The 22,561-nt window shown below is 35.8% G+C and overlaps 1 protein-coding gene across 1 annotated transcript in view; it reads left to right on the top strand.

The window, feature by feature from the left end:
* Positions 1-16,789, top strand: part of LOC127832631 (vigilin-like) — a 63,075-nt gene extending 46,286 nt beyond the window's left edge. The window contains exons 14-25 of the mRNA XM_052358196.1: positions 286-372; positions 778-909; positions 2,626-2,844; positions 5,206-5,427; positions 6,311-6,529; positions 6,643-6,799; positions 8,589-8,689; positions 8,830-8,982; positions 9,379-9,687; positions 11,337-11,439; positions 12,704-12,816; positions 14,092-16,789. Coding sequence (XP_052214156.1) covers positions 286-372; positions 778-909; positions 2,626-2,844; positions 5,206-5,427; positions 6,311-6,529; positions 6,643-6,799; positions 8,589-8,689; positions 8,830-8,982; positions 9,379-9,687; positions 11,337-11,439; positions 12,704-12,816; positions 14,092-14,346 — 2,070 coding nt within the window. The 3' untranslated portion in view covers positions 14,347-16,789. The remainder of the gene's footprint in view (positions 1-285; positions 373-777; positions 910-2,625; positions 2,845-5,205; positions 5,428-6,310; positions 6,530-6,642; positions 6,800-8,588; positions 8,690-8,829; positions 8,983-9,378; positions 9,688-11,336; positions 11,440-12,703; positions 12,817-14,091) is intronic.
* Positions 16,790-22,561: the final 5,772 nt, after the last annotated feature.

Genomic DNA, 22,561 nt, shown 5'->3' with positions numbered 1-22,561 from the left:
ACCACCATTATGTATAAAGTAGTATTTTTAGTAGTATGTATGCAAACGTAATGTATTATCCTAAACATATAATGTAAATTAAAATTGTAACACAATATTATAATGGATTAACCTGTCAATAAGTGACCTTATTTGCTGACAACTGATCACCTCTATTGAGTATTGAATGAACACATTTCCAACTAATTCGTTATATTTTAGTGTAAATTATACTATTAATTTACAGAATCATTACTGTGTACGCTGTGTATACATAAGGAGCTTTATTATTTATTTGCTTTTCAGATTGCTAGCAACTACCAGGCCCAGGTTCACATCTTTAAAGACTTCCACAAAAATATAATAGGAAAAGGAGGAGCGAACATTAGGAAGGTAGACAGCTTCAACACTTAAAGAGCTACAAAATCTTATGCATCTTTTAAAGAGCCAATTGCTTTAAATACAAAAATATCTTTAACAACCAATCTTGACAATACTTGATCACATGATGGACGATGATAAGTGTCTTAATTATTTGAATAACTGGTCAGATTAGGTATTTGTTAACAGTCCTTAAAAACCCAAAACGTAAGTTTTCTTTTATCACCATAAAATACTTGTAAAGTCTAAATTTTCTGTTAAATGTCCTTCGGGCACGATGTAAATTAAAAATGGGTTCAGTTGACACAAATTGAAACATTGTACTTTTTTAAAGACTAATAGACATTCTTGGAAACAGTTTGATATTTACAGGAATAAGAATGTACCTGGTAGTAGCGTTTATTTCTGTTCATTTAGATTCGAGAGGAAACAGACACTCGCATAGATTTGCCAAACAAACCATCTGACTCAGATGTGATCCTTATAACAGGAATGAAGGCAAATGTGGAGGCAGCAAAAAAGAGAATAGAAGATATCCAGAAAGAACTGGTATGCTATTTGTTCATTTTCACAGTTGTAACATCAAAATGATTTTTATGTAAGAATAAGTTTCTTTGCAAAAGAATTAACCTCTTATTCAATAAAGGATCAAATTTTTAAATTTGTATTAATTAAACAGCAAACCTTTAGAGGGACCTTTTTACATATTTTGGCATGTATTATAGTTTGTTATTAAATGCTTTATTTTGATAAATGTAAACAGTGGATCTAAAAAGCTCAGTAAAATCAAGAATAAAAGAAAAGAAAGAAAAAAAAGTAACCCTCGGCTGGGCTCAAACCACTGACCCCTGGAGTAAAAGTCTAACGCTTAGACCACTTGGCCAGCCGTGCACATACAATGAGTGATGTATTTTATACTTAATATAAGCAATCCTCGGTAGTGTCACAAAATGTAACGACAACAACAGAACTCTCCAAATTATGCTTTGTATAAGCAATCCTGGGTAGTGTCACAAAATGTAACAACAACAACAGAACTCTCCAAATTATTCAATCGTTTCGTGTTGCAACGCTTTATAATTTTCAGGTTTTTAAATAGTCAAAAGATGCCTATAATGGATATATTTGATAATGGTAAATGTTCAGTATTACTGTTATCTCACAAATATCATAACTTCAACGAAAATTTGCAAATCTGAAACAATTTGTTTTAATTTTGTCAATTTACCAAAACGTGATCTTCATTAAAGTTGTTAATGCGTTAAGTCTGTTAAAAAACATGCTAGGGGCTGGGCAGTTGTACTTAAATGGCTACTGGGAACACTCTAAATGTCACATTTATTGCACATTTATTCATCTTCATTAAACTTGCTCAGACCATTTTTCCGATGCTATATTGGCGGAGTTAAAAAATGGGTCACATTGTGTCAAAATCTAGGTGACTATAGTATGTCAAATGAAATCAGGAGCTTGTGAATACTTATTTCTCAATCTCACAAATCTTCATCACAACATTTACCTTGATCAACTCTAGTCCAATTTTGAAACTGGTCTATATGGGAACAAAAACTAGGTCAACAGACCAAATCTGTATAAAACTGGTCAGAAGATTTTTCCTTATTATATCTGACATGAGTTTGAAACAGCGTCAAAAGGGATATAAAACTTGGTCAATTAAAGAAAAAGCTTGTGAACACTATCAAGGTCAAAATAAAACTTTTTGGGAGTGTTTGTCCAAATAATATCTCAGCCATGTTTGAAACTAGATCAAGTGAGATCTTAAAAAAGGTCACTAGGTCAAATTGAAGAACAACTTTGTGGAGGGTTGTGAACACTAGAGGCCACTGTTTGTAGCTCAATCCATATGAAACTTTCTCACAATATTTGTTGTAATGATATCTGGGCTGAGATTCTAAATGGGTCACATCTTATCAACTCTAGAGGACTGGTTTAAATTAAGTCATTAGCTTAAAAACAGTTTTTTACCTTATCATTATGAAACTTGCACAAATTATTTTTCTTATGATATCTTGGCTGAGTTTTAAAATGGTTCTTGAAAATTTTTAGAAGCTGATCAAAACAGGTCAGTTCATTTGAGTTTTAGTTGAGCACCTTTGGGGTCTTTGGCCCTCTTGTATTGACAAATTACAGTCTTTTTTCATGAAGAGAGATTGAGAAATAAGGACTTTGACAAATTGATATTTTCATTTAATGGCGTAAACATATAATTTTACTCCTTTAAATGAACTAAAAATCCATTTTTAGGCCAACATTAAGGAAGTATCGGTGGATGTACCCCACAAGCTTCACAACTCTATCATCGGAGCCAAAGGGCGACTTATTCGTTCTATCATGGATGAATGTGGTGGGGTGATCATACGCTTTCCCCCAGAAGGCAGTACCAGTGATAAAGTAACAATACGTGGACCAGCAGAGGATGTGGATAAAGCCAAAAAGCAGCTTCAAGAACTAACTACACAAATTGTGAGACATTTGTTTGTCTTAACATTGAAAGGAAAGCTTCATATTTTTATGCCCCCGGTAGGGTGGCATATAGCAGTTGAACTGTCTGTCAGTCAGTATGTCAGTATGTGTGTATGTCAGTCTGTCCGTCCGTCCGAAAAAAAACTTTAACGTTGGCCATAACTTTTGCATTATTGAAGATAGAAACTTGAAAAAAAACTTTAACGTTGGCCATAACTTTTGCATTATTGAAGATAGAAACTTGATATTTGGCATGCATGTGCATCTCACGGAGCTGCACATTTTGAGTGGTGAAAGGTGAAGGTCAAGGTCATCCTTCAAGGTCAAATGTCTAATATATGGCGTCTGTCCGTCCGTCCAAAAACTTTAACATTGGCCAAAACTTGTTCACTATTGAAGATAGCAACTTGATATTTGGCACGCATGTGTATCTCATGGAGCTGAACATTTTGAGTGGTGAAAGGTGAAGGTGAAGGTCATCCTTCAAGGTCAAATGTCAAATATATGGCGACTGTCTATCCGAAAACATTAACATTGGCCATAACTTTTTCAATATTGAAGATAGCAACTTGATATATGGCATGCATGTGCATCTGACAGAGCTGCACATTTTGAGTGGTGAAAGGTGAAGGTGAAGGTCATCCTTCAAGGTCAAATGTCTAATATATGGCGTCTGTCTGTCCGTCCAAAAACTTTAACATTGGCCAAAACTTTTTCACTATTGAAGATAGCAACTTGATATTTGGCACTCATGTGTATCTCATGGAGCTGAACATTTTGAGTGGTGAAAGGTGAAGGTGAAGGTCATCCTTCAAGGTCATATGTCAAAAATATGGCGTCTGTCCGTCCGAAAACTTTAACATTGGCCATAACTTTTTCAATATTGAAGATAGCAACTTGATATTTGGCATGCATGTGCATCTCACGGAGCTGCACATTTTGAGCAGTGAAAGGTGAAGGTCAAGGTCATCCTTCAAGGTCAAATGTCAAATATATGGCGTCTGTCAGTCGGAAAACTTTAAAATTGGCCATAACTTTTTCAATATACAAGATAGCAACTTGATATTTGGTATGCATGTGTATCTCGTGAAGCTGCACATTTTGAGTGGTGGAAGTTCAAGGTCAAGGTCATCCTTAAAGGTCAAAGGTAAAAAAAATATAATTTCAAAGCGGCGTTCTCATGAAGCTGCACATTTTGAGTGGTGGAAGTTCAAGGTCAAGGTCATCCTTCAAGGTCAATGGTAAAAAAAAAAAAAAAAAAAATTTTTTCAAAGTAGTGTTCTCATGAAGCTGCACATTTTGAGTGGTGGAAGTTCAAGGTCAAGGTCATCCTTCAAGGTCAAAGGTCAAAAAAAATAAATATTTTTTTTTATTTCAAAGCGGCGCAATAGGGGGCATTGTGTTTCTGACAAACACATCTCTTGTTAAATTTATATTTGCAGGATTTAGGAACCCTTCATATTTTTATGCCCCCGGATCGAAAGATCAGAGGCATATTGTTTTTGGCCTGTCTCTCTGTCTGTCTGTCATTGTATGTGTGTGTCCCAAAACTTTAACCTTCGTTAAAGTTTTGCAATAACTTTTGCACTATTGAAGATAGCAACTTGATATTTGGCATGCATGTGTATCTCATGGAGCTGCACATTTTGAGTGGTAAAAGGTCAAGGTCATCCTTCAAGGTCAAATGTCAAATATATGGCTTCAAAGCGGCGCAATAGGGGGCATTGTGTTTCTGACAAACACATCTCTTGTTTAATGTTATATTTGCATAATGTAAAAAATTCTATATATGACGATATGCATATGTATATCCTCCTAACTATATGAATGTGTTTAATTTATGTCAGATGGATACGCCATTTTGAAAAATACATTTCATGCAGAACGACTGTGCTAAAAAGGAAACTTAAGATGTACTTAAGGAAAAACTCATGTTATTTATTAAATTCAATATTTGATTTCTGGCGTTTTCATTTTATATGTTTTGTCATTGCTTGAATTATAACTAAACTGACAATTTTTGTATGCAAATTAAATATACCCTGATTAATAAGCTTTATGAAATTGTCCTATTCGGGTAATTTTTCAATAAAACATATAATCAAAAAGTAAATAATTATCTTATTGCTAGATTGTTATGATGTTGTTTATAACTAGTGGCAATTTGCTGTATTTGTTGTGTTTATGAACCAATGCTATAGATAGAGATAACGAAATGATGTTGTGCCATGGAAAACGATACATATATATTAAAGATTTCAGACTTTGCATACAAATATTTTACAGCATATTTACTTATTGGTATTGAAATATTCTACATGTATATTGAGTAATTAAAGACTCTCATTTGTCTTATTTTAGCAAACCAATAGCAATGTTGAAGAAGTCCGAGCAAAACCAGAGTACCATAAGTTCTTAATCGGTCGAGGTGGAGCCAAAATTCGCAAGGTGCGAGAGAACACAGGTGCGCGCATTATCTTTCCGTCACAGGACGATGCTGATCAGGAACTTATCACTATAATTGGAACCAAAGAAGCAGTGGCAGAGGCGAAAACTGAAATTCTTGGACTCATTCAAGATCTGGTATAGTTTGGGTTTTCAATTTGTTAGGGTTAGTGTTAAATTTTGTGTAATAGAGATTAACCCTTTCCCCAATAAGAATCAAAGTGAAAATGGCTATGTGCAAACAGCATAAAACCAGCACAGTAACTCGCAGTCTGTTCAGGTTTTATGCTGTTTGTTGTTCATCAGTTACTAAAGGTTGGAAATGAACCTTTAAAACTTGAATTTAGTAAGAAAGGTATTTAATTGAATGTAACTTTCTAAAGGACTACAAATGCGTCAAAATATGTATCTAAGGGGTATAGGGTTAATATATATTGCAAAAAAAGAATACATCAATTAAGAAACAAATTAGTTGTGTTCTACTAGATATACTAAAACAAGAACAGTAACAGGAACTTCATATGATTGATGTTAAGAAAATAAATGCTGAATGTAAAGAGAAACTGCTAAAAGTTAGTTTTTGGTATTTAAGGGATAGCAACATTATTTGCTATGTAAATACCTGTTCCTTAATTTTGATGTTACATAAGCATAATGTATGTGTCACTATTAGCCTCCAATTACCAACATTCCATACTTTTATTTAATCTCCTTTTGGTATAATATATGGCAAATAAAACTGTTGCGCTTGATTGGTTTTCAAAAATTAAGTTTGGATAATTCTTTGTCTGGGTCTTGAATGCGTGGTTCATCTACCCACGAATTCATAGAAAAATTTTGACGCACAAATATTAATGGTTTTGCAATTATAAATGCTTCTGCTTGTATGCTTCTTTAAAAGATTTTTGCAAGGTATATTTATAATGCAATGTTTAATTATAGGATATTGGATTATTGCTTGTAAGACATATCTATAGACCAATTTTACGCAAATGAGATTTGAATTGTGACATACTTTCAGGACAACATTGTTGAAGGTGAGGTGAATGTTGACCCAAAGTTCCACAAGCATTTTGTTGCTCGTCGTGGTGAGGTGCTGCGCCAGATAGGAGATGACTACGGTGGAGTGACAGTTAGCTTTCCTCGCAGTGGTGTCAAGAGCGACCGCGTCGTCATCAAAGGGGCTAAGGATTGTGTTGACGGAGCAAAGAAACGCATACTGGAAATAGTCGCTGATCTAGTAAGCAACATTCTATGATTTCAGTTCATCAAAAAGATTCATTGTTCATTAAGAGTGCACACCCAAGACTTTTGTTCAAACAGTCTGTGAATGAATGTGTTGTATATGAATAGGAGGCGCAGGTGACCATAGAATGTGAGATAGGCCAGCAGTTTCATAGGACAGTGATGGGGGCACGTGGCGCCAATGTGCAGGAGATCACACAGCAGTTTGATGTGCAGATCAAGTTCCCAGATAGACCTGCCAATGATAAGTCACCAACTGAAGCAGGTACATACCTCAATCTCAACTTGTATTGGTAGCACAAGCTTCAGTATATGCCGTTTGTTGAAGTAAATTTATTATAGTCTGGCCGAAGCTAGATAAATATAGTTTTGCAATGTCCGTACGTCCATCAGTCTTTCTTTCAGTCCACCTGTCTGTGGAGTCTTCAGTTTGTCTGTCAAAATGAAACTTCATGTTGATAGCAATGTGGAGAAGTGCTTTGCAAAAGAATCAGTCCATTACCATGTATGTTCTTAAATAAGAATAAAGTGCACTTTGATTTTTTTGTTTTGAGCTCTACTGGCCGAAGGCCTGAAGAGCTTATGTCATGGCGTGGTTTTCGTCGTCCGCCCGTGCGTGTGTGCGTGCGTGCGTTAGACTTTTTCTTGTTTACGCGATAAAGTCCACAGGTTTAATCCGATTCTTTTCAAACTTGTTCAGTGTCTTTATATTAATGAGGACTCGAACCCTATCGAAAATGGGTTACATCAGAGTAAAAAGTCCAGAATTATCTCCCCTTGAATTTGAGAAAATTATGAAATAAGGCTTGTTTACGCAATAAAGTCCACAGTTTTCATCCAATTCTTTTCAAACTTGTTCAATGTCTTTATATTAATGAGGACTCGAACCCTATTGAAAATGGGTTACATCAGAGTAAAAAGTCCAGAATTATCTCCCCTTGAATTTGAGAACATTGTGAAATAAGGCTTGTTTACGCAATAAAGTCCACAGTTTTCATCCAATCATTTCCCAACTTGCACAGTGTCTTTATCTGAATGATGAGTCGAACCCTATTGAAAATGAGCAATATCGGAGTTATAAGTCCAGAATTATCTCCCCTCGAATTTGAGAATTTTTTTAAAATCTTTAACATTTTGCCATAACTTTTGCAATATTGAAGATAGCATCTTCATATTTGGCATGCATGTGTATCTCATGGAGCTGCACATTTTGAGTGGTGAAATGTCAAGGTCATCCTTCAAGGTCAAATGTCAAAAAAAATAAAGCAAAGCGGCGCAGAAGGGGACATAGTGTTTCCGACAAACACATTTCTTGTTTGTTTACATATAAAGTTCTATCCTTTTGAAACTTCAACGGATGTTTTATATCATCTAGGGCCAGAACCCCATTGAGAGTGAAGAAAATTTGTCCAACTTTTGTTGAAAAGGAGCCATTTGAAGTTTAAATTTTACGTTTCTTCTTGTTTATGCGATAAATTTCCCATTTTGGGTCTGTTTATTTAAAACTTACTCAGATTGTTCATACTATCAAGGGCTTGAGCCCTATTGATTCCAGCCAGTAGAGCGATTCAGGCCCTCATGGGCCTCTTGTATGATGTCTTTCTGTCACAAACTTTTCAGGGCCACAAATTAACAATGTAGTTTGGCAGGTTTGATAAATTTAATACTAGTCCAGAGTATTTTCCATGTCTAGATTAAGCAAGATGCCAGAAAACACAATACAAAATGTAAATATTACTGCTCCTTTCTGTTTGTTCTTTCAGCAGCGTTTTGGGGAAACCAAAATAACAACCAAAAATAAAAAGATAGTTTCCCATTACTAGCCTATATGAGTGTTAGTGGTAAATATATGAACATTTCCCAAACAAAACATTTGTCTAAATCATTATTTTACTGAAAAAAATAACACAATTGCAGTCAGGACTTATTTCTCGATTCACCAAATTAACCAATAGCTACAAATGAGCAAATCTGGTAAATAAGTGTTCTTGTATGAATGATTTTTGGGTAATGTTTCTGTGTACATGTATTGTAGTTGTGAATGTTTTGTCCAGGTGATGCAGAGCCAGCAGAGAATGGTGACTCTGGTCGGTCCAACATCATCATAATCACAGGCAAGGCGGACATGTGTGAACAGGCCAAGAGAGCACTGCTGGTATGTTTGGGAATATCGCTCATAACTGCCTTTTATGATTTGTAATAGGTGTCGCATAAATATTCATGACCTTTTGAAAAAAGTTATCATATAAATATGTTGATGAATTCCGAAATGTAATGCATGTGTTGTATTTTTAGGATTTGGTTCCCATTACAACGGAAGTATTCGTTCCATTTGACTTCCACAAGAACATTATTGGCCAGAAAGGTCGTGATGTTCGCAAGCTGATGGATGAGTACAATGTGAACATCTCCATCCCTCCTCAGCAGCAGCAGAGTGATATGATCAAGGTTGGACTCCAACTGATGTTCAAACCAGGGCCTGTAGTCAACAACCCACTTCATGGCTACAACATGTTCATTGCACATCACATAAAAGACATATTACTCCGTTATTCTATGCCTTCCTGAAGCATTTAGTAGCACTTATTTACTTTCTTCATTACACTTCCATTCACTTTGCATCAAGTGAAACAAAGTTCTCTGAGATTTTGTTCAAACATTGGTCATGTCCATCCTAATTTCCCCTTTGGCTTGTAAAGTCTTTGAACAATTTCTTTCTCACTTGCACAATATGTTGGATTGTCATGCTATGAAGGTTTATCTTGCTGTTGTAGCCCTTTTTATGTTTGTCATTTTAATGTATGCATAACTATGTGCTAAGAGTATGTGGCTGTTGTTGCACAGATCACAGGACCCCCAGCCAATGTTCAGCGAGCTGTTGATGCCCTCGCTGAGAGGGTCCAGGAGTTAGAGCTTCAAAAGGAGGATCGCCTTCTAAAGAGCTTTGAAGTTCAGTGTGAGGTAGACCCACAGTTCCACCCGAAGCTGATTGGACGTCGAGGTGAGGTGATCAACAAGATCCGCACAGAGCACGATGTGAGGATCCAGCTGCCTGAGAGAAATGATGAGAACCAAAGTGTGATCACCATCGTAGGCTACGAGAAGAACTGTCTGGCGGCCAAGGAAGAAATCCTTAGGATGGTCAAGGAATATGTAAGCTTTTCACCTTTTCTAATCTTTTCAACCAGGTTATAAGATATGGTAATGGCGGGAGGGCTGGGTCGAACAGGTGGGTTCCAGGCAATAACTTTTCATTATTTTCATTTCTCTATTCAGTTTTCATTTAACAATCTTTATGAAACTTTGATGAAAATCGCACGCTTTCATGGAGTCATAGCTTGTGATTTAATTTTAGGCATGTCAAGTCAAGGACGACAATAGAAAAACAATTTAAGCCCAATAACTTCAGTTTCGTGGAGGTATTGCTATGGAATTTTGTCGTAAGTTTGCTTATAGAAGGCAATCGGATTTAATGTGTAGCAAGCCAGTTGAAGAGATCAGGTCTAGATCAATCTATAATAAGACATATATTTTCTGGTGATCGGGAACAAACTGTTAATACCCTGATTACAACAATCTAAGTTACAAAACGTGTTTTAGTTTAACAGTGAAAACTATTGTCATATTTAACCGTATAGGAGGAAGTGTTTTGTGCGCATATGAAGTATCTTGAATGTTAACTAGGTCAGAAGTCAAGGTCACTGTAACACTAAGAGTGAAAATGGTTTCTGATCAATAATTTGTAAATGGTTGACCAATTGGCTTGATACTTTCCATGTGCATTAGCCTTTGCCAGATAATGACCCCCATTGAAATTAGGGTCACAAAGTCAAAGTGCAAGGTCACTCACACTAAGAGTGAAAATTGTTTCCTATCAATAACTTTTGGATCGATTTACTTGATATTTTCCACGTGCATTGGCGTTGAACAGTAGAAGGCCCCTACACAAAATGTGTGAAAAATGTTTCATGGGGGGGGGGGGGGGCATATGTCTTCGACCAAGGAGTTCTGGTAAGGTTTTAATTTTATGAAATAAATAAACTTTCCCTCTTTAATAATTTTCAGACCAGAAAACAAAGCATTTTCAATCAGACCTCTCTTGAAAACGTTGGTCAGGTCTGACAGTCCGGCACTTTTGGGAATGTCCTGGCCCTTGTACTATCCCAAATTAATTTTTTCTTTTCTCTTTTCAGTCAATTAGTATAATTTGCTTTTACCAATAGTGTTGGCTTTTTGGATATAGCAAGCTTAAATGTAGACTTTAGCGTAATATTGTATTGTGCGTGTCAGGTCAAGGTCACTGTTATTCAAAATAAATATAAAAACTGAAGTTTAGATGGAGGTATTGCATTCCAAATTTATTTGTAGGTAGCTCACATGTAAACCTAGCTTGCAAGTTCATGTGGAACTTTCAGGTCAAGGTCACTGTAGAAAAAGATAGAAAAACAGTTTCCGCTCAAAATAATAGTTTTGAAAGAATGCTACACAGATATTTTGTGTGTAGGTAGCCTACCTGTAAACTTAGCTTGGATTTGCATATGTGGCCAGTCAGATTAAGGTCAAGTGCACTTTTACTTCAAATAGGAAACATTTTCCACTGAATGATATTAGTAGTGGATGTCTGTACTGAACTGATTGTGTGTAGTTTGCTTTCATGTACACTTAGCTTGGGATTGACTATTGGGTAAAAATGAATAAATGTGTATGTATCTTATTTGCAAGTGTAATTGTAAGATGTATTAAGACTTAACAATTGTATATATTTGGATAAGTACTACATGAGTGTTCATGCATTATTTAAGGAGGACCAGGTCCATCTGGAAGTACGCATTGACCAGCGCATTCACCCGCGCATCATTGGCCAGAGGGGACGGGCTGTCAGGAAGATCATGGAGGACTTCAAAGGTAAACTCACTCCTTCGTATCTTCAACTGATTTGTTTGGGAACAAGAATTGCAGGCTAACTACAACCAAGTAATCAAGAGGAAGTTTATGCCCCTAATTTGAGAAATATAATAACTGCATCCATAGTATGTCTGTAATTTTGTATGCCATCAATATTGCTTGCAACAAAACTTTGTTACTTGCATGAATGTTTTCTTTGAGCGCTATCAACACACCTTCATCACCCTTACCTCATTTTAATCTTGACATTGGCCCACTTTTCAACTGGAAACAAATTCAAAATTTCCAAAGCTTTGTTTACTTAATTATATCTAATGTCAAAAATGTTTCCTATTTTGTGTCAAATTATCCCCCTGTGGTCGAAATTGGCCCCCTCATGTTTTAATGTTTCAAGAAAGAAAACACATTTATTGGTCTAATACTGTCTCAGGCCACAGTAAGTCTGTGTCTTACAAAACAAAAATCTAGATAAAAACTATATATTACACAAACATCACAAAATCTACACAAAACAGGTAAGATTCTGCATGTGGCAGTTGAGCGACCTAGGGCTTTTGTTGAGAAATATGGCAAACCTTTTCTCTGAACTTAAAACAAACTGTTTATTCTGAATCTTTCTGAATCTTCAGCACTGCTGTGGAGGAAGGTCAGTATTGATCAGTAACATTCATTATATACACCTACATGTGGACAGCATGTTTTCGGCTGCCTGACCAAAATTATGGAGAAAGATTGATTGACATCTAGAAACATGATTTAATTGTTCGCTAGCAGAACACAAACAAACGTTGGATCCAAGCTTGCAAGTGCTTGTTAAAATATCAAGCATAGAGGCTTCATTTATTTGGAAGTTAAGGTGATCATTAAATTAGACTTCAACACCGTTATTTTGAAGTTGTCGGGACCGTCAAAATAACTTCGAATTAACAATAATTCGGAATAAACATTTTACTTCTTTGATTCTGTAAAAATAAAACATGGAATTTGCATGGTTAGGTTACACGCTACTATTAATAATTGTTTTACTTAAAAACGTAAACTAGTCAGATAGCAATAGATTTCTACTTGTAACAAACGGAAAAACTATTCTTTTTCTTCTTTAAATTTTTCTCTAATTACAGAACATATAAAATATAATGAATAGCACAAATTATGTGTGTTTGGAAATAACGTTGTTGAAGTGTATATATTTTCCATTGCAATGGTTGCTGTTCAGCACTTCCATGGCCATGTGTGAGTGTTCATGGTGTTTGTGTGTTGGCAGTGGACCTGAGGTTCCCACGAGGTGATGAAGACAAGGACCTGATAGTGATCAGCGGGGCAGAGGATGACGTGTATGAGTGTAGGGACCATCTGCTCAATATCGAGGAGGAATTTGTAAGTCTCTACTCCTTCTTGTATCTTAAACAGAAAACCAGCCAGAATAAAATATCTATTGGGCAGAAACTAATGGTCTCTATGCATATTGCATTCTTTGTTTTGGCGCATCTGTCTAATGCGTTATTTATCCTATATTTGATGTTGACTGAATGAAAAACTAATATTTTGGTGTTATTAGTTAATAAAGCACTTTAATTTACTCATCTGCGCACATTGTGCTGATGTAGAGCATATGTAATCGAATTGTGTCTTATCATTTTGCTTTATCATCAACATTTACCTTGTAAACACTCTTAGAGGTCACATTTACTGCCCAATCTTTTTGAAACTTTGTCAAATCATTTGTTCAAATGATATCTTGGTCAAGTTTGAAACTGATTCATGTTAAAAAACTGGGTCACTAGGTCAAATTAAGGAGCATGTGAACACTGAGGTCGTCCATTTTTATGCCCCCAGTAGGGTGGCATATAACAGTTGAACTGTTCGTCAGTCTGTCCGTCCGTCTGAAAACTTTAACATTGGCCATAACTTTTGCAATATTGAAGATAGCAACTTGATATGTGGCATGCATGTGTATCTTATGAAGCTGCACATTTTGAGTGGTGAAAGGTCAAGGTCATCCTTTAAGGTCAAAAGTAAAAAAAAAAAACAATCCAAGGGAAGTTATAAGCTTTAAAAGGGAGATCATTTCTAAACCTGCCAAATGATATATTGAAATTTTATTTCAAAGCGGCGCAATAGGGGGCATTGTGTTTCTGACAAACACATTTCTTGTTTTTTCCATACTTGAAACTTGCTCATACATTTGTTCTGGGCTGAGTAAGTCCATGGTTTCAGTCTGCTGATCATATTTTGATAATGTTTATGTTATTTAACATTATATTGCGATATTGAAACCTTGTTAAGACTCTTACAGTCTCATTTTTTGGACAAAACATCTAGAATATTTCTCCATTATTCTGAATACACCATATATAAATCAAGAAGGCCAGTTTTTTGTACATCATCAGTTTGTGATTTAAGTTTTGGTAAGAATTGATAAAGTACTTGCCCCCAAAAGTGTGAGTACTAAAAAAGACCGCCTTGATATTACTAAAATACTGTTGAAAAAGATAATTTCTATTGGACAAACAAACAAGTAAAGTGACAAACACACAGATATAATCTTGGCCCTTTCATACAAACTTCAGGTAACTAAGGAAAGTTTATGAACATTTGTATTATTATGTTTTGTCAGGTCCTTAACATGCATCTTTGTGCACATTGTTTTAGTTACAAGACGTCATAGACAATGAGTACATACAGAGTCTGCAGAAGCCCAGTCGTAGTGGTGAAGGCGATGAGAAGCGTAGTCGTGCTGATGGTCCTGGGTTCATGTTGAAGCCCGGCACGGCTCCCTGGGACTCCTCAGGGGGTGGGTCTGCTCCAGACACCAGCGACACCTCCGAGTTCCCTACCTTCCCTGGGGCAGCTGGCTCGGCAATCGCTCCTAACTCCAGCTACGCCTGGGGACCCAGGAGGAAATAGGCTGCCTCAAACACACAGGCTGTCCCTGGAAGCTAGGCTAGCCAAAGAGAGGGAATTACATTTGAGTTAGTATTCTGTGTCTTAAACCACAATTTATTTAGTAATATTTTACTATTTTACTGTTTTATAAGCCTTTTAAGTCTAAGTTTGTTAGCTTTTAATGTTTTCAACTTAGTAACTAATTGTAACAATAGAAGTTTTATAATCTAAAATGTTGGTTAGACTGCAAGGGAACTCTAAACAAAAAGGTACAGAATAGATGCTAATTCAATAAAAGTTGATAATACATCTTTCTTTGGAAGCAAAAATTGATTAGTAACTTTTCATTGAAAATACATTATTGGTTAATGAGTTATAATTGTTCTTCATAAGGTATGGAAATATCATGCATTTAAAAATTACTAGTTTAGAAACTATATCATCCTGAATTTTTGAGTCAAGGTGGTAGAAATTTACCCAAGTGAACATTGTTATGTAATCTTTGGTTGTTTGACTGTAAATTGCCAATGCTTTCAAATAAAATTGTAATGTCCTTACTTTCCCATTCAACATTTGCCGATTTTAAAGTGACAATCACACAAAATATAAGTAAGTGACTTTTCATTCAAATTCTGTTAAAATGTTGTGTACCTGAAGTGTTAAATGAGATCTTGATTTGGCATTTTTTTTCAATTATGCAATTTGTAGAACTTTGTTTTACATGTACATGTGTATTTATGTCTGGTTCTATGGACTTAATCAATCACACAAACCCATATATTAAATTGTTGTACTTCATGGTAGTATGTGCAAGTATTTTATTGTTATTTTTGTTTTTGTGTTGTTTATTTTATATTGGCATGGTAGAACTAGTCAACATGCGCCTCCAAGAAGTGTTACTAAATATACAGCCCTGTTAATTATGACACGCCCATTAAGGTTTTAGTGTACATTGTATATCATAATATTTTACAGTGATTGTCATAAAGGTTGTTTTATTACTTGTACATTTGTTTGAGTCAATCATTAGTGTTTTCTTTTGTGATTATATGTATTTTTGTTGAGGAATGCTTTTGAAAATGTTGTTTATTTACTGTGCGTGTGGTAAAAAAACTTGTGCACAATATTTTAATTGAATTTTCAACTTAATTGAAGATATGTTTACGACTAGCCTTGTTATTTTATTTTAAGCTCAACTGAGAACATAGTGCTCAATGAAGCTTGAAAGATACCGTAATGTCCGTTGTCCTTGATTGCCTGTGTGCGAAAACTTGCTCTTTTAAAGACTACTCTTTTTTTATCCCTTGACAGATGAAAAAAAAAGAATACAGGAATGATCCTTGGATGACCTTTTTCGAAGTTGTTAAAAATGTTTCTGTCTATTGCATCATGTGTTGGTCACCAAAGCTGGAAGTAGTTTTTTAAAATGAACACTTCATAAATATTCTTTATTTAATATTTGTAATGTATCTAGTGGTACTTATTTGTTCAAATCATGCCCCGGGGGTCAAAAATGGCCTAGTGCTAAGAATCACTTTATTTCTATTGACTTGTATAGCAAAATGACTGTAAAAATCTCTCAAATGACAAGCACCAAAGGTGTAATATTTTGAATATAACCTCATATGGTGGTCTTCTTCTTAGAATGTTCAAATCATGACAATATGGTCAAAGTTTGTCCCAACCTATGGTTTACTTTTTTGCCTCATATGGTTATAGGGTACACATAATGAACTCTGAAACCACAAGGCTGTAAGGTGTCCTCTACCATACTGTTTGGAACTGGTATTTGTTATGTAACATAATATGATGGTCATTTGCCAAATTTGTTCACATCACCTCCCTGGCGGCTAAATTGGACTCGTGATGGTTTTTATTAAACACTGACCATGACCATCAAAAGGCTAGGCAGTTTTCTGTATATGGCTATAGTAGAGCAATATGAGCACTTTTAAGTCATATTTTATTAACTTCGTTCAACGTTTGTTCAAATATTTTAGCTGATTTCTGAAATGGTTATGAAAACATCACAACAGCTGCTCAGAGCTGTTCAGTTCCTGTGTGTCTCTCGTGAGTGACATAGAATCCGGCAGGTCTTCTTGCATTTCATAAATGCACAAACATTTCTTAATTTTAAAGCATGTTTGTTTGAGTATCTTATGTTATATTTGACAGTTATGATATATGTTATATTTGGCAGTTATAAAATAGGATTCTTGCAATGTCAAGTTTGTTGAATGTAAGTTGTGAGCTCTTAATGATTCATGCATCAATTGTACGTCATTGTCCTCGGAGTTTGGTGTAAACATTTAACTTGTACTATTTGCATAAATATATACTAATGTAGAAATGTTTATTATTGATATGTTGAAACTGTAAATAAAATGGATTATATTATGTTCTGGGAATGGAATTTACCAGATAATAAACCAATACATTCAAACAATAAATACGTTTAAGAATTTACAGTTTCTTGTTTTATTAGCTCAATTCAGCACAACGTGCTCATGATGAGCCTTTTGGACGTTGTCAGTCGTCAACATTTTGCCTTGTTAACACTCTAGAGGCCACATTGATTTTCTGATCTTCATGACACTTGGTTAGAAGATTTGCCCCAATGATATCTTGTTCAAGTTCGAAACTGGTCACGTGAGGTCAAAACAAGGTCTCTAGGTCAAATGAAAGAAAAAGCTTGTTAACACTCTAGAAGTCACATGTATTGTCCAATCATTATGAAACTTCGTCAGAACATTTGTCCGAATCATATCTCAGCTGATATTGAAATGGTTCCGGTCAGTTGAAAAACATGTCCACCAGGGGAGTGGGGCAGTTTCCCTAATATGGCTATAGTAAAACCTTGTTAACACTCTTAGAGTCTATTTTTAGTCTAATCTTCATGAAACTTGGTCAGAACATTTGTTCTAATGATATCTGGGTTGAGGTTTTAAAATGGTTCCGGTTCGTGGAAAAACATGGCCGCCAGGGAGTGGGGCAGTTTTGCTTATATGGCTGTAGAAAAACCTTGTTAACACTCTAGAAGTCACATTTACAGTCTAATCTTTATGAAACTTGGTCATAACATGTGTTACAATGATAGCTCGGTTGAGTTTGAAAATGGTTCCGGTCCGTTGAAAAATATGGCCAACATGAGGCGGGGCAGTTTTCCTAATATGGCAATAGTCAAACCTGTTTAACATTCTAGGAGTCACATTTATAGTCCAACCTTCATGAAACTTGGTCAGAACGTTTGTTCTTATGATAGCTCAGCTGACTTCGAAAATGGTTCCTAATGGTTGAAAAACGTGGCCACCAGGGGGCGGGGCAGTTTTCCTTATATGGCTATAGTAAAACCGTGTTATCACTCCAGTAGAAGTCACATTTATAGTCCAATTTTAATTGAACTTGGTCAGAACAGTAGTTCTTATGATAGATCGGCTGAGTGTGAGAATGGTTCCGGTCCATTTAGAAACATGGCCGCCAGGGGGCGGGGCAGTTTTTCTTAAATGGCTATAGTAAAACATTGTGAACACTCTAGATAGAAGTTACATTTAAAGTCCAATCTTCATGGAAGATTTGTTCTAATGATAGTTCGGCTGAGTTCGAAAATGGTTACGGTTCGTTGAAAAACATGGCCGCCAGGTGAGTGGCAGTTTTCCTAATATGACTATATTAAAACAATGTTAACACTCTAGTTGTAATGAGGATGTTGGTGCACAATAATGATGATGGTGATGATGATACTGGTAATGGATTCAGACACATTAACAACAACCCAAATATTTATTATTGCATTGCTTAAATTAATTATTGCCATTACTTCAGATAATTATCTTTATTTTTGCAAAAATTCAACGAAGTGGTAAAACCAATAAAACAACAAGAATTGTTGCATGTGAATTTTATTTGACCTTCCATTCACAGATCCTACTATCTATAAAACTCGTTTAGAGATATCAGCACGTTGATATAAAGCCTTCATGAGAGATATAATGTCGCTGTTATCAAGTCTTCATGAGAGATATAATGTCGCTGTTATCAAGCCTTCATTAGAGATATAAAGTCGCTGTTATCAAGCTTTCATTAGAGATATAAGGTCGCTGTTATCATGCCTTAATTAGTGATATAAGGTCGCTGCTATCAAGCCTTCATTACAGATATCAGGTCGCTATTATCAAGCCTTCATAAAAGATATCAGGTCGCTGTTGTCAAGCCTTCCTTTGAGATATAAAGTCGCTGTTATCAAGCCTTTATTAGAGATATAAAGTCGCTGTTATCAAGTCTTCATAAGAGATATCAGGTGGCTGTTATCAAGCCTTCATTAGGGTTATCAAATTGCATGCTGTTATCAAGACTTCATTATAGATATAAGGTCGTTATTATCAAGCCTTCATAAGATATATCAGGTCGCTGTTATAAAGTCTTCATGAGAAATATAAGGTCCCTGTTATCAAGCCTTCATTAGAGATATCAGGTTGCTGTTATCAAGCGTTCATAAGAGATATCAGTTCGGTGTTATCAAGCCTTCATTACATATATTAGGTCACTGTCATCAAGCCTTCATTAGAGATATCAGGTCCCTGTTATCAAGTCTTAATAAGAGAAATCAGGTCGCTGTTATCAAATCTTAATAAGAGATATCAGATCGCTGTTATCAAGTCTCCATGAGAGATATCAGGTCGCTGTTATCAAGCCTTCATAAGATATATCAGGTCGCTGTTATCAAGTCTTCATAAGAGATATCAGGTCGATTTTATCAAACCTTCATAAGAGATATCAGGTCACTGTTATAAAGTCTTCATAAGCGATATAAAGTCGCTGTTATCAAGCCTTCATAAGAGATATCAGGTCGCTGTTATCAAGTCTTGATGAAAGATATCAGGTCGCTATTATCAAGCCTTCATTAGAGATATCAAATCGTTGTTATCAAGCCGTCATTAGAGATATCAGGTCGCTGTTATCAAGCCTTCATCACAGATATATGGTCGTTGTTATCAAGCCTTTATAAGATATATCAGGTCGCTGTTTTCAAGCCTCTATGAGAGATATTTGGTTGCTGTTATCAAGCCTTCATAAGAGATTTAAAGTCGCTGTTATCAAGCCTTCATAAGAGATATCAGGTCGCTGTTATCAAGTCTTCATAAGAGATATAAAGTCGCTGTTATCAAGCCCTTTTAAAGATATATCAGGTCGCTTTTATCAAGTCTTGATGAAAGATATCAGGTCGCTGTTATAAAGCCTTCATAAGAGATATCAGGTCGCTGTTATCAAGTCTTCATCACAGATATATGGTCGTTGTTATCAACCCTTTATAAGATATATCAGGTCGCTGCTTTCAAGCCTCTATGAGAGATATCAGATCGCTGTTATCAAGCCTTTATAAGAGATATTAAGTCGCTGTTATCAAGCCTTCATAAGAGATATCAGGTCGCTGTTATCAAGTCTTCATGAGAGATATGAGGTCGATGTTATCAAGCCTTCATTAGAGATATAAAGTCGCTGTTTTCAAGCCTTCATTAGATATATCAGGTCGATGTTATCAAGTCTTCATACACATATCAGGTCGCTGTTATCAAGCTTCATGAGAGATATCAGGTCGCTGTTATCAAGTCCTCATGAGATATATCAAGTCGCTATAATAAGGACTTATTAGAGATATAAAGTCGCTGATATAAAGCCTTCATATGAGATATCAAGTCGCTGTTATAAAGTCTTCATTAGAGATATAAAGTCGCTGTTTTCAAGCCTTCATTAGATATATGAGGTCGCTGTTATCAAGTCTTCATTACAGATATCAGGTCGCTGTTATCAAGCCTTCATGAGGGAGATCAGGTCGCTGTTATCAAGCCTGCATTAGAGATATAAAGTCGCTTATATAAAACCTTCATTAAAGATATAAAGTCGCTGATATAAAGCCTTCATAAGAGATATCAGGTCGCTTATATCAAACCTTCATAAGAGATATCAGGTCGCGGTTATCCTGCCTTCATAAGAGATACAATGTCGCCGTTATCAAGCCTTCATAATAATTATCCGGTCGATGTTATCAAGTCTCCATAAGATATAACAGGTCGCTGTTATCAAATCTTCAGAAGAGATATCAGGTCACTGTTATCAAGTCTTCATAAAAGACATCAGGTCGCTGTTATCAAGCCTTCAAAAGTGATATCAAGTCGATATTATTAGGCCTTCATTAGAGATATTAAGTCGCTGTTATCAAGCCTTCATAAGAGATATCAGGTCGCTGTTATCAAGTCGTCATGAGAGATATCAGGTCGCTGTTATTGAGCCTTCATAAGAGATGTCAGGTCGCTGTTATCAAGCCTTCAAAAGAGATATCAGGTCGCTGTTATCAAGCTTTCATTACATATATCAGGTAGCTGTTATCAAGCCTTCATAAGAGATATAATGTCGCTGTTATCAAGCCTTCATTAGACATATCAGATCGCTGTTGTCAAGCCTTCATTAGAGATATCAGGTCGCTGTTATCAAGCCTTCATAAGAGATATCAGGTCGCTCTTATAAAGCCTTCATTAGATACATCTTGTCGCTCTTATAAAGCCTTCATTAGAGACATCAGGTCGCTGCTATCAAGCCTTCATTAGAGATTTCAGGTCGCTGTTATCAAGCCTTCATAAGAGATATCAGGTCGATATTATTAGGCCTTAATAAGAGATATGAAGTCGCTGTTATCAAGCCTTCATTAGAGATATCAGGTCGATGTTATCAAGTCTTCATAAGAGATATCAGGTCGCTGTTATCAAGTCTTCATAAAAGATATCAGGTAGCTGTTATCAAGTCTTCATAAGGGATATCAGGTCGCTGTTATCAAGCCTTCATAAGAGATATCAGGTCTCTCTTATCAAGCCTTCATTAGATAAATCGTGTCGCTCTTATAAAGCCTTCATTAGAGATATCAGGTCGCTGTTATCAAGTCTTCATAAGAGATATCAGGTCGCTGTTATCAAGTCTTCATAAGAGATATCAGGTCGCTGTTATCAAGCCTTCATTAGAGCTATCAGGTCGCTGTTATCAAGCCTTCATTAGAGATATTAGGTCGATATTATTAGGCCTTAATAAGAGATATAAAGTCGCTGTTATCAAGCCTTCATTAGAGATATCAGGTCGATGTTATCAAGTCTCCATTAGAGATATCAGGTCGCTGTTATCAAGTCTTCATAAGAGATATCAGGTAGCTGTTATCAAGTCTTCATAAAAGATATCATGTCGCTGTTATCAAGCCTTCATAAGATATATCAGGTCGATATTATTAGGCCTTCATAAGAGATATGAAGTCGCTGTTATCAAGCCTTCATTTTAGATATCATGTCGCTGTTATCAAGTCTTCATAAGAGATATCAGGTCGCTGTTATCAAGTCTTCATAAGAGACATCAGGTCGCTGTTATCAAGCCTTCATACGTGATATAAGGTCGATATTATTAGGCCTTCATAAGAGATATGAAGTCGCTGTTATCAAGCCTTCATTAGATATATCAGATCGCTGTTATCAAGCCTTCATAAGTGATATCAGGTCGCTGTTATCAAGCCTTCATAAGAGATATCAGGTCGCTGTTATTAAGCCTTCATTAGAGATATCAGGTCGCTGTTATCAAGCGTTCATTAGATATATCAAGTCGCTGTTATCAAGCCGTCATAAGAGATATCAGGTCGCTGTTATCCAGCATTGATTAGAGATATCAGGTCGCTGTTATCATGCCTTCATTAGAGATATCAGTTAGTTGTTGTCCTGCTTTCATCAGGCATATCAATACTTTGTTAACCAGCCTTCACCAAATATAACAGTTAACTTTAATCCATCCTTTATTTAAAAAAATAATTTTCTGATTTCTAATACAGCCATCATTAGCGATATTAGGTCGCTGTTGTCCAGCCTTCATTAGAGAGATATATATTCCGTTGTTAACTATTCTTGATAAATATTTATCAGCTCGCTATTTCCCTTCTTTCATCGCGGATATAAAGATATATGAAGTCTTTCATATGAGGTCGCTGTTATTCAGGCTTAGTTATATCAATTTGCTGGTATCCACTCTTCATCATAAATATCAAGTCGCTGTTATCCAACATACTTCAGGATGTTAATAATTATGAAGCTACACACTTCACTTGTATTGGTATTTGGGAATTCTTTTGAGGGAACTGCTTTTCTTTTCTTCAGCCTATGAAATATGCGCGCGCGTTTTTAAGGATCGGTATGGTGTTTTGGAACCCGTAATG

This window comes from Dreissena polymorpha, chromosome 5, assembly GCF_020536995.1.
Source record: "Dreissena polymorpha isolate Duluth1 chromosome 5, UMN_Dpol_1.0, whole genome shotgun sequence".
Taxonomy (NCBI): Eukaryota; Metazoa; Mollusca; class Bivalvia; order Myida; family Dreissenidae; genus Dreissena; species Dreissena polymorpha.
Note: the sequence above shows the minus strand (reverse complement) of the source record. Positions and strands in the feature narration are given on the sequence as shown.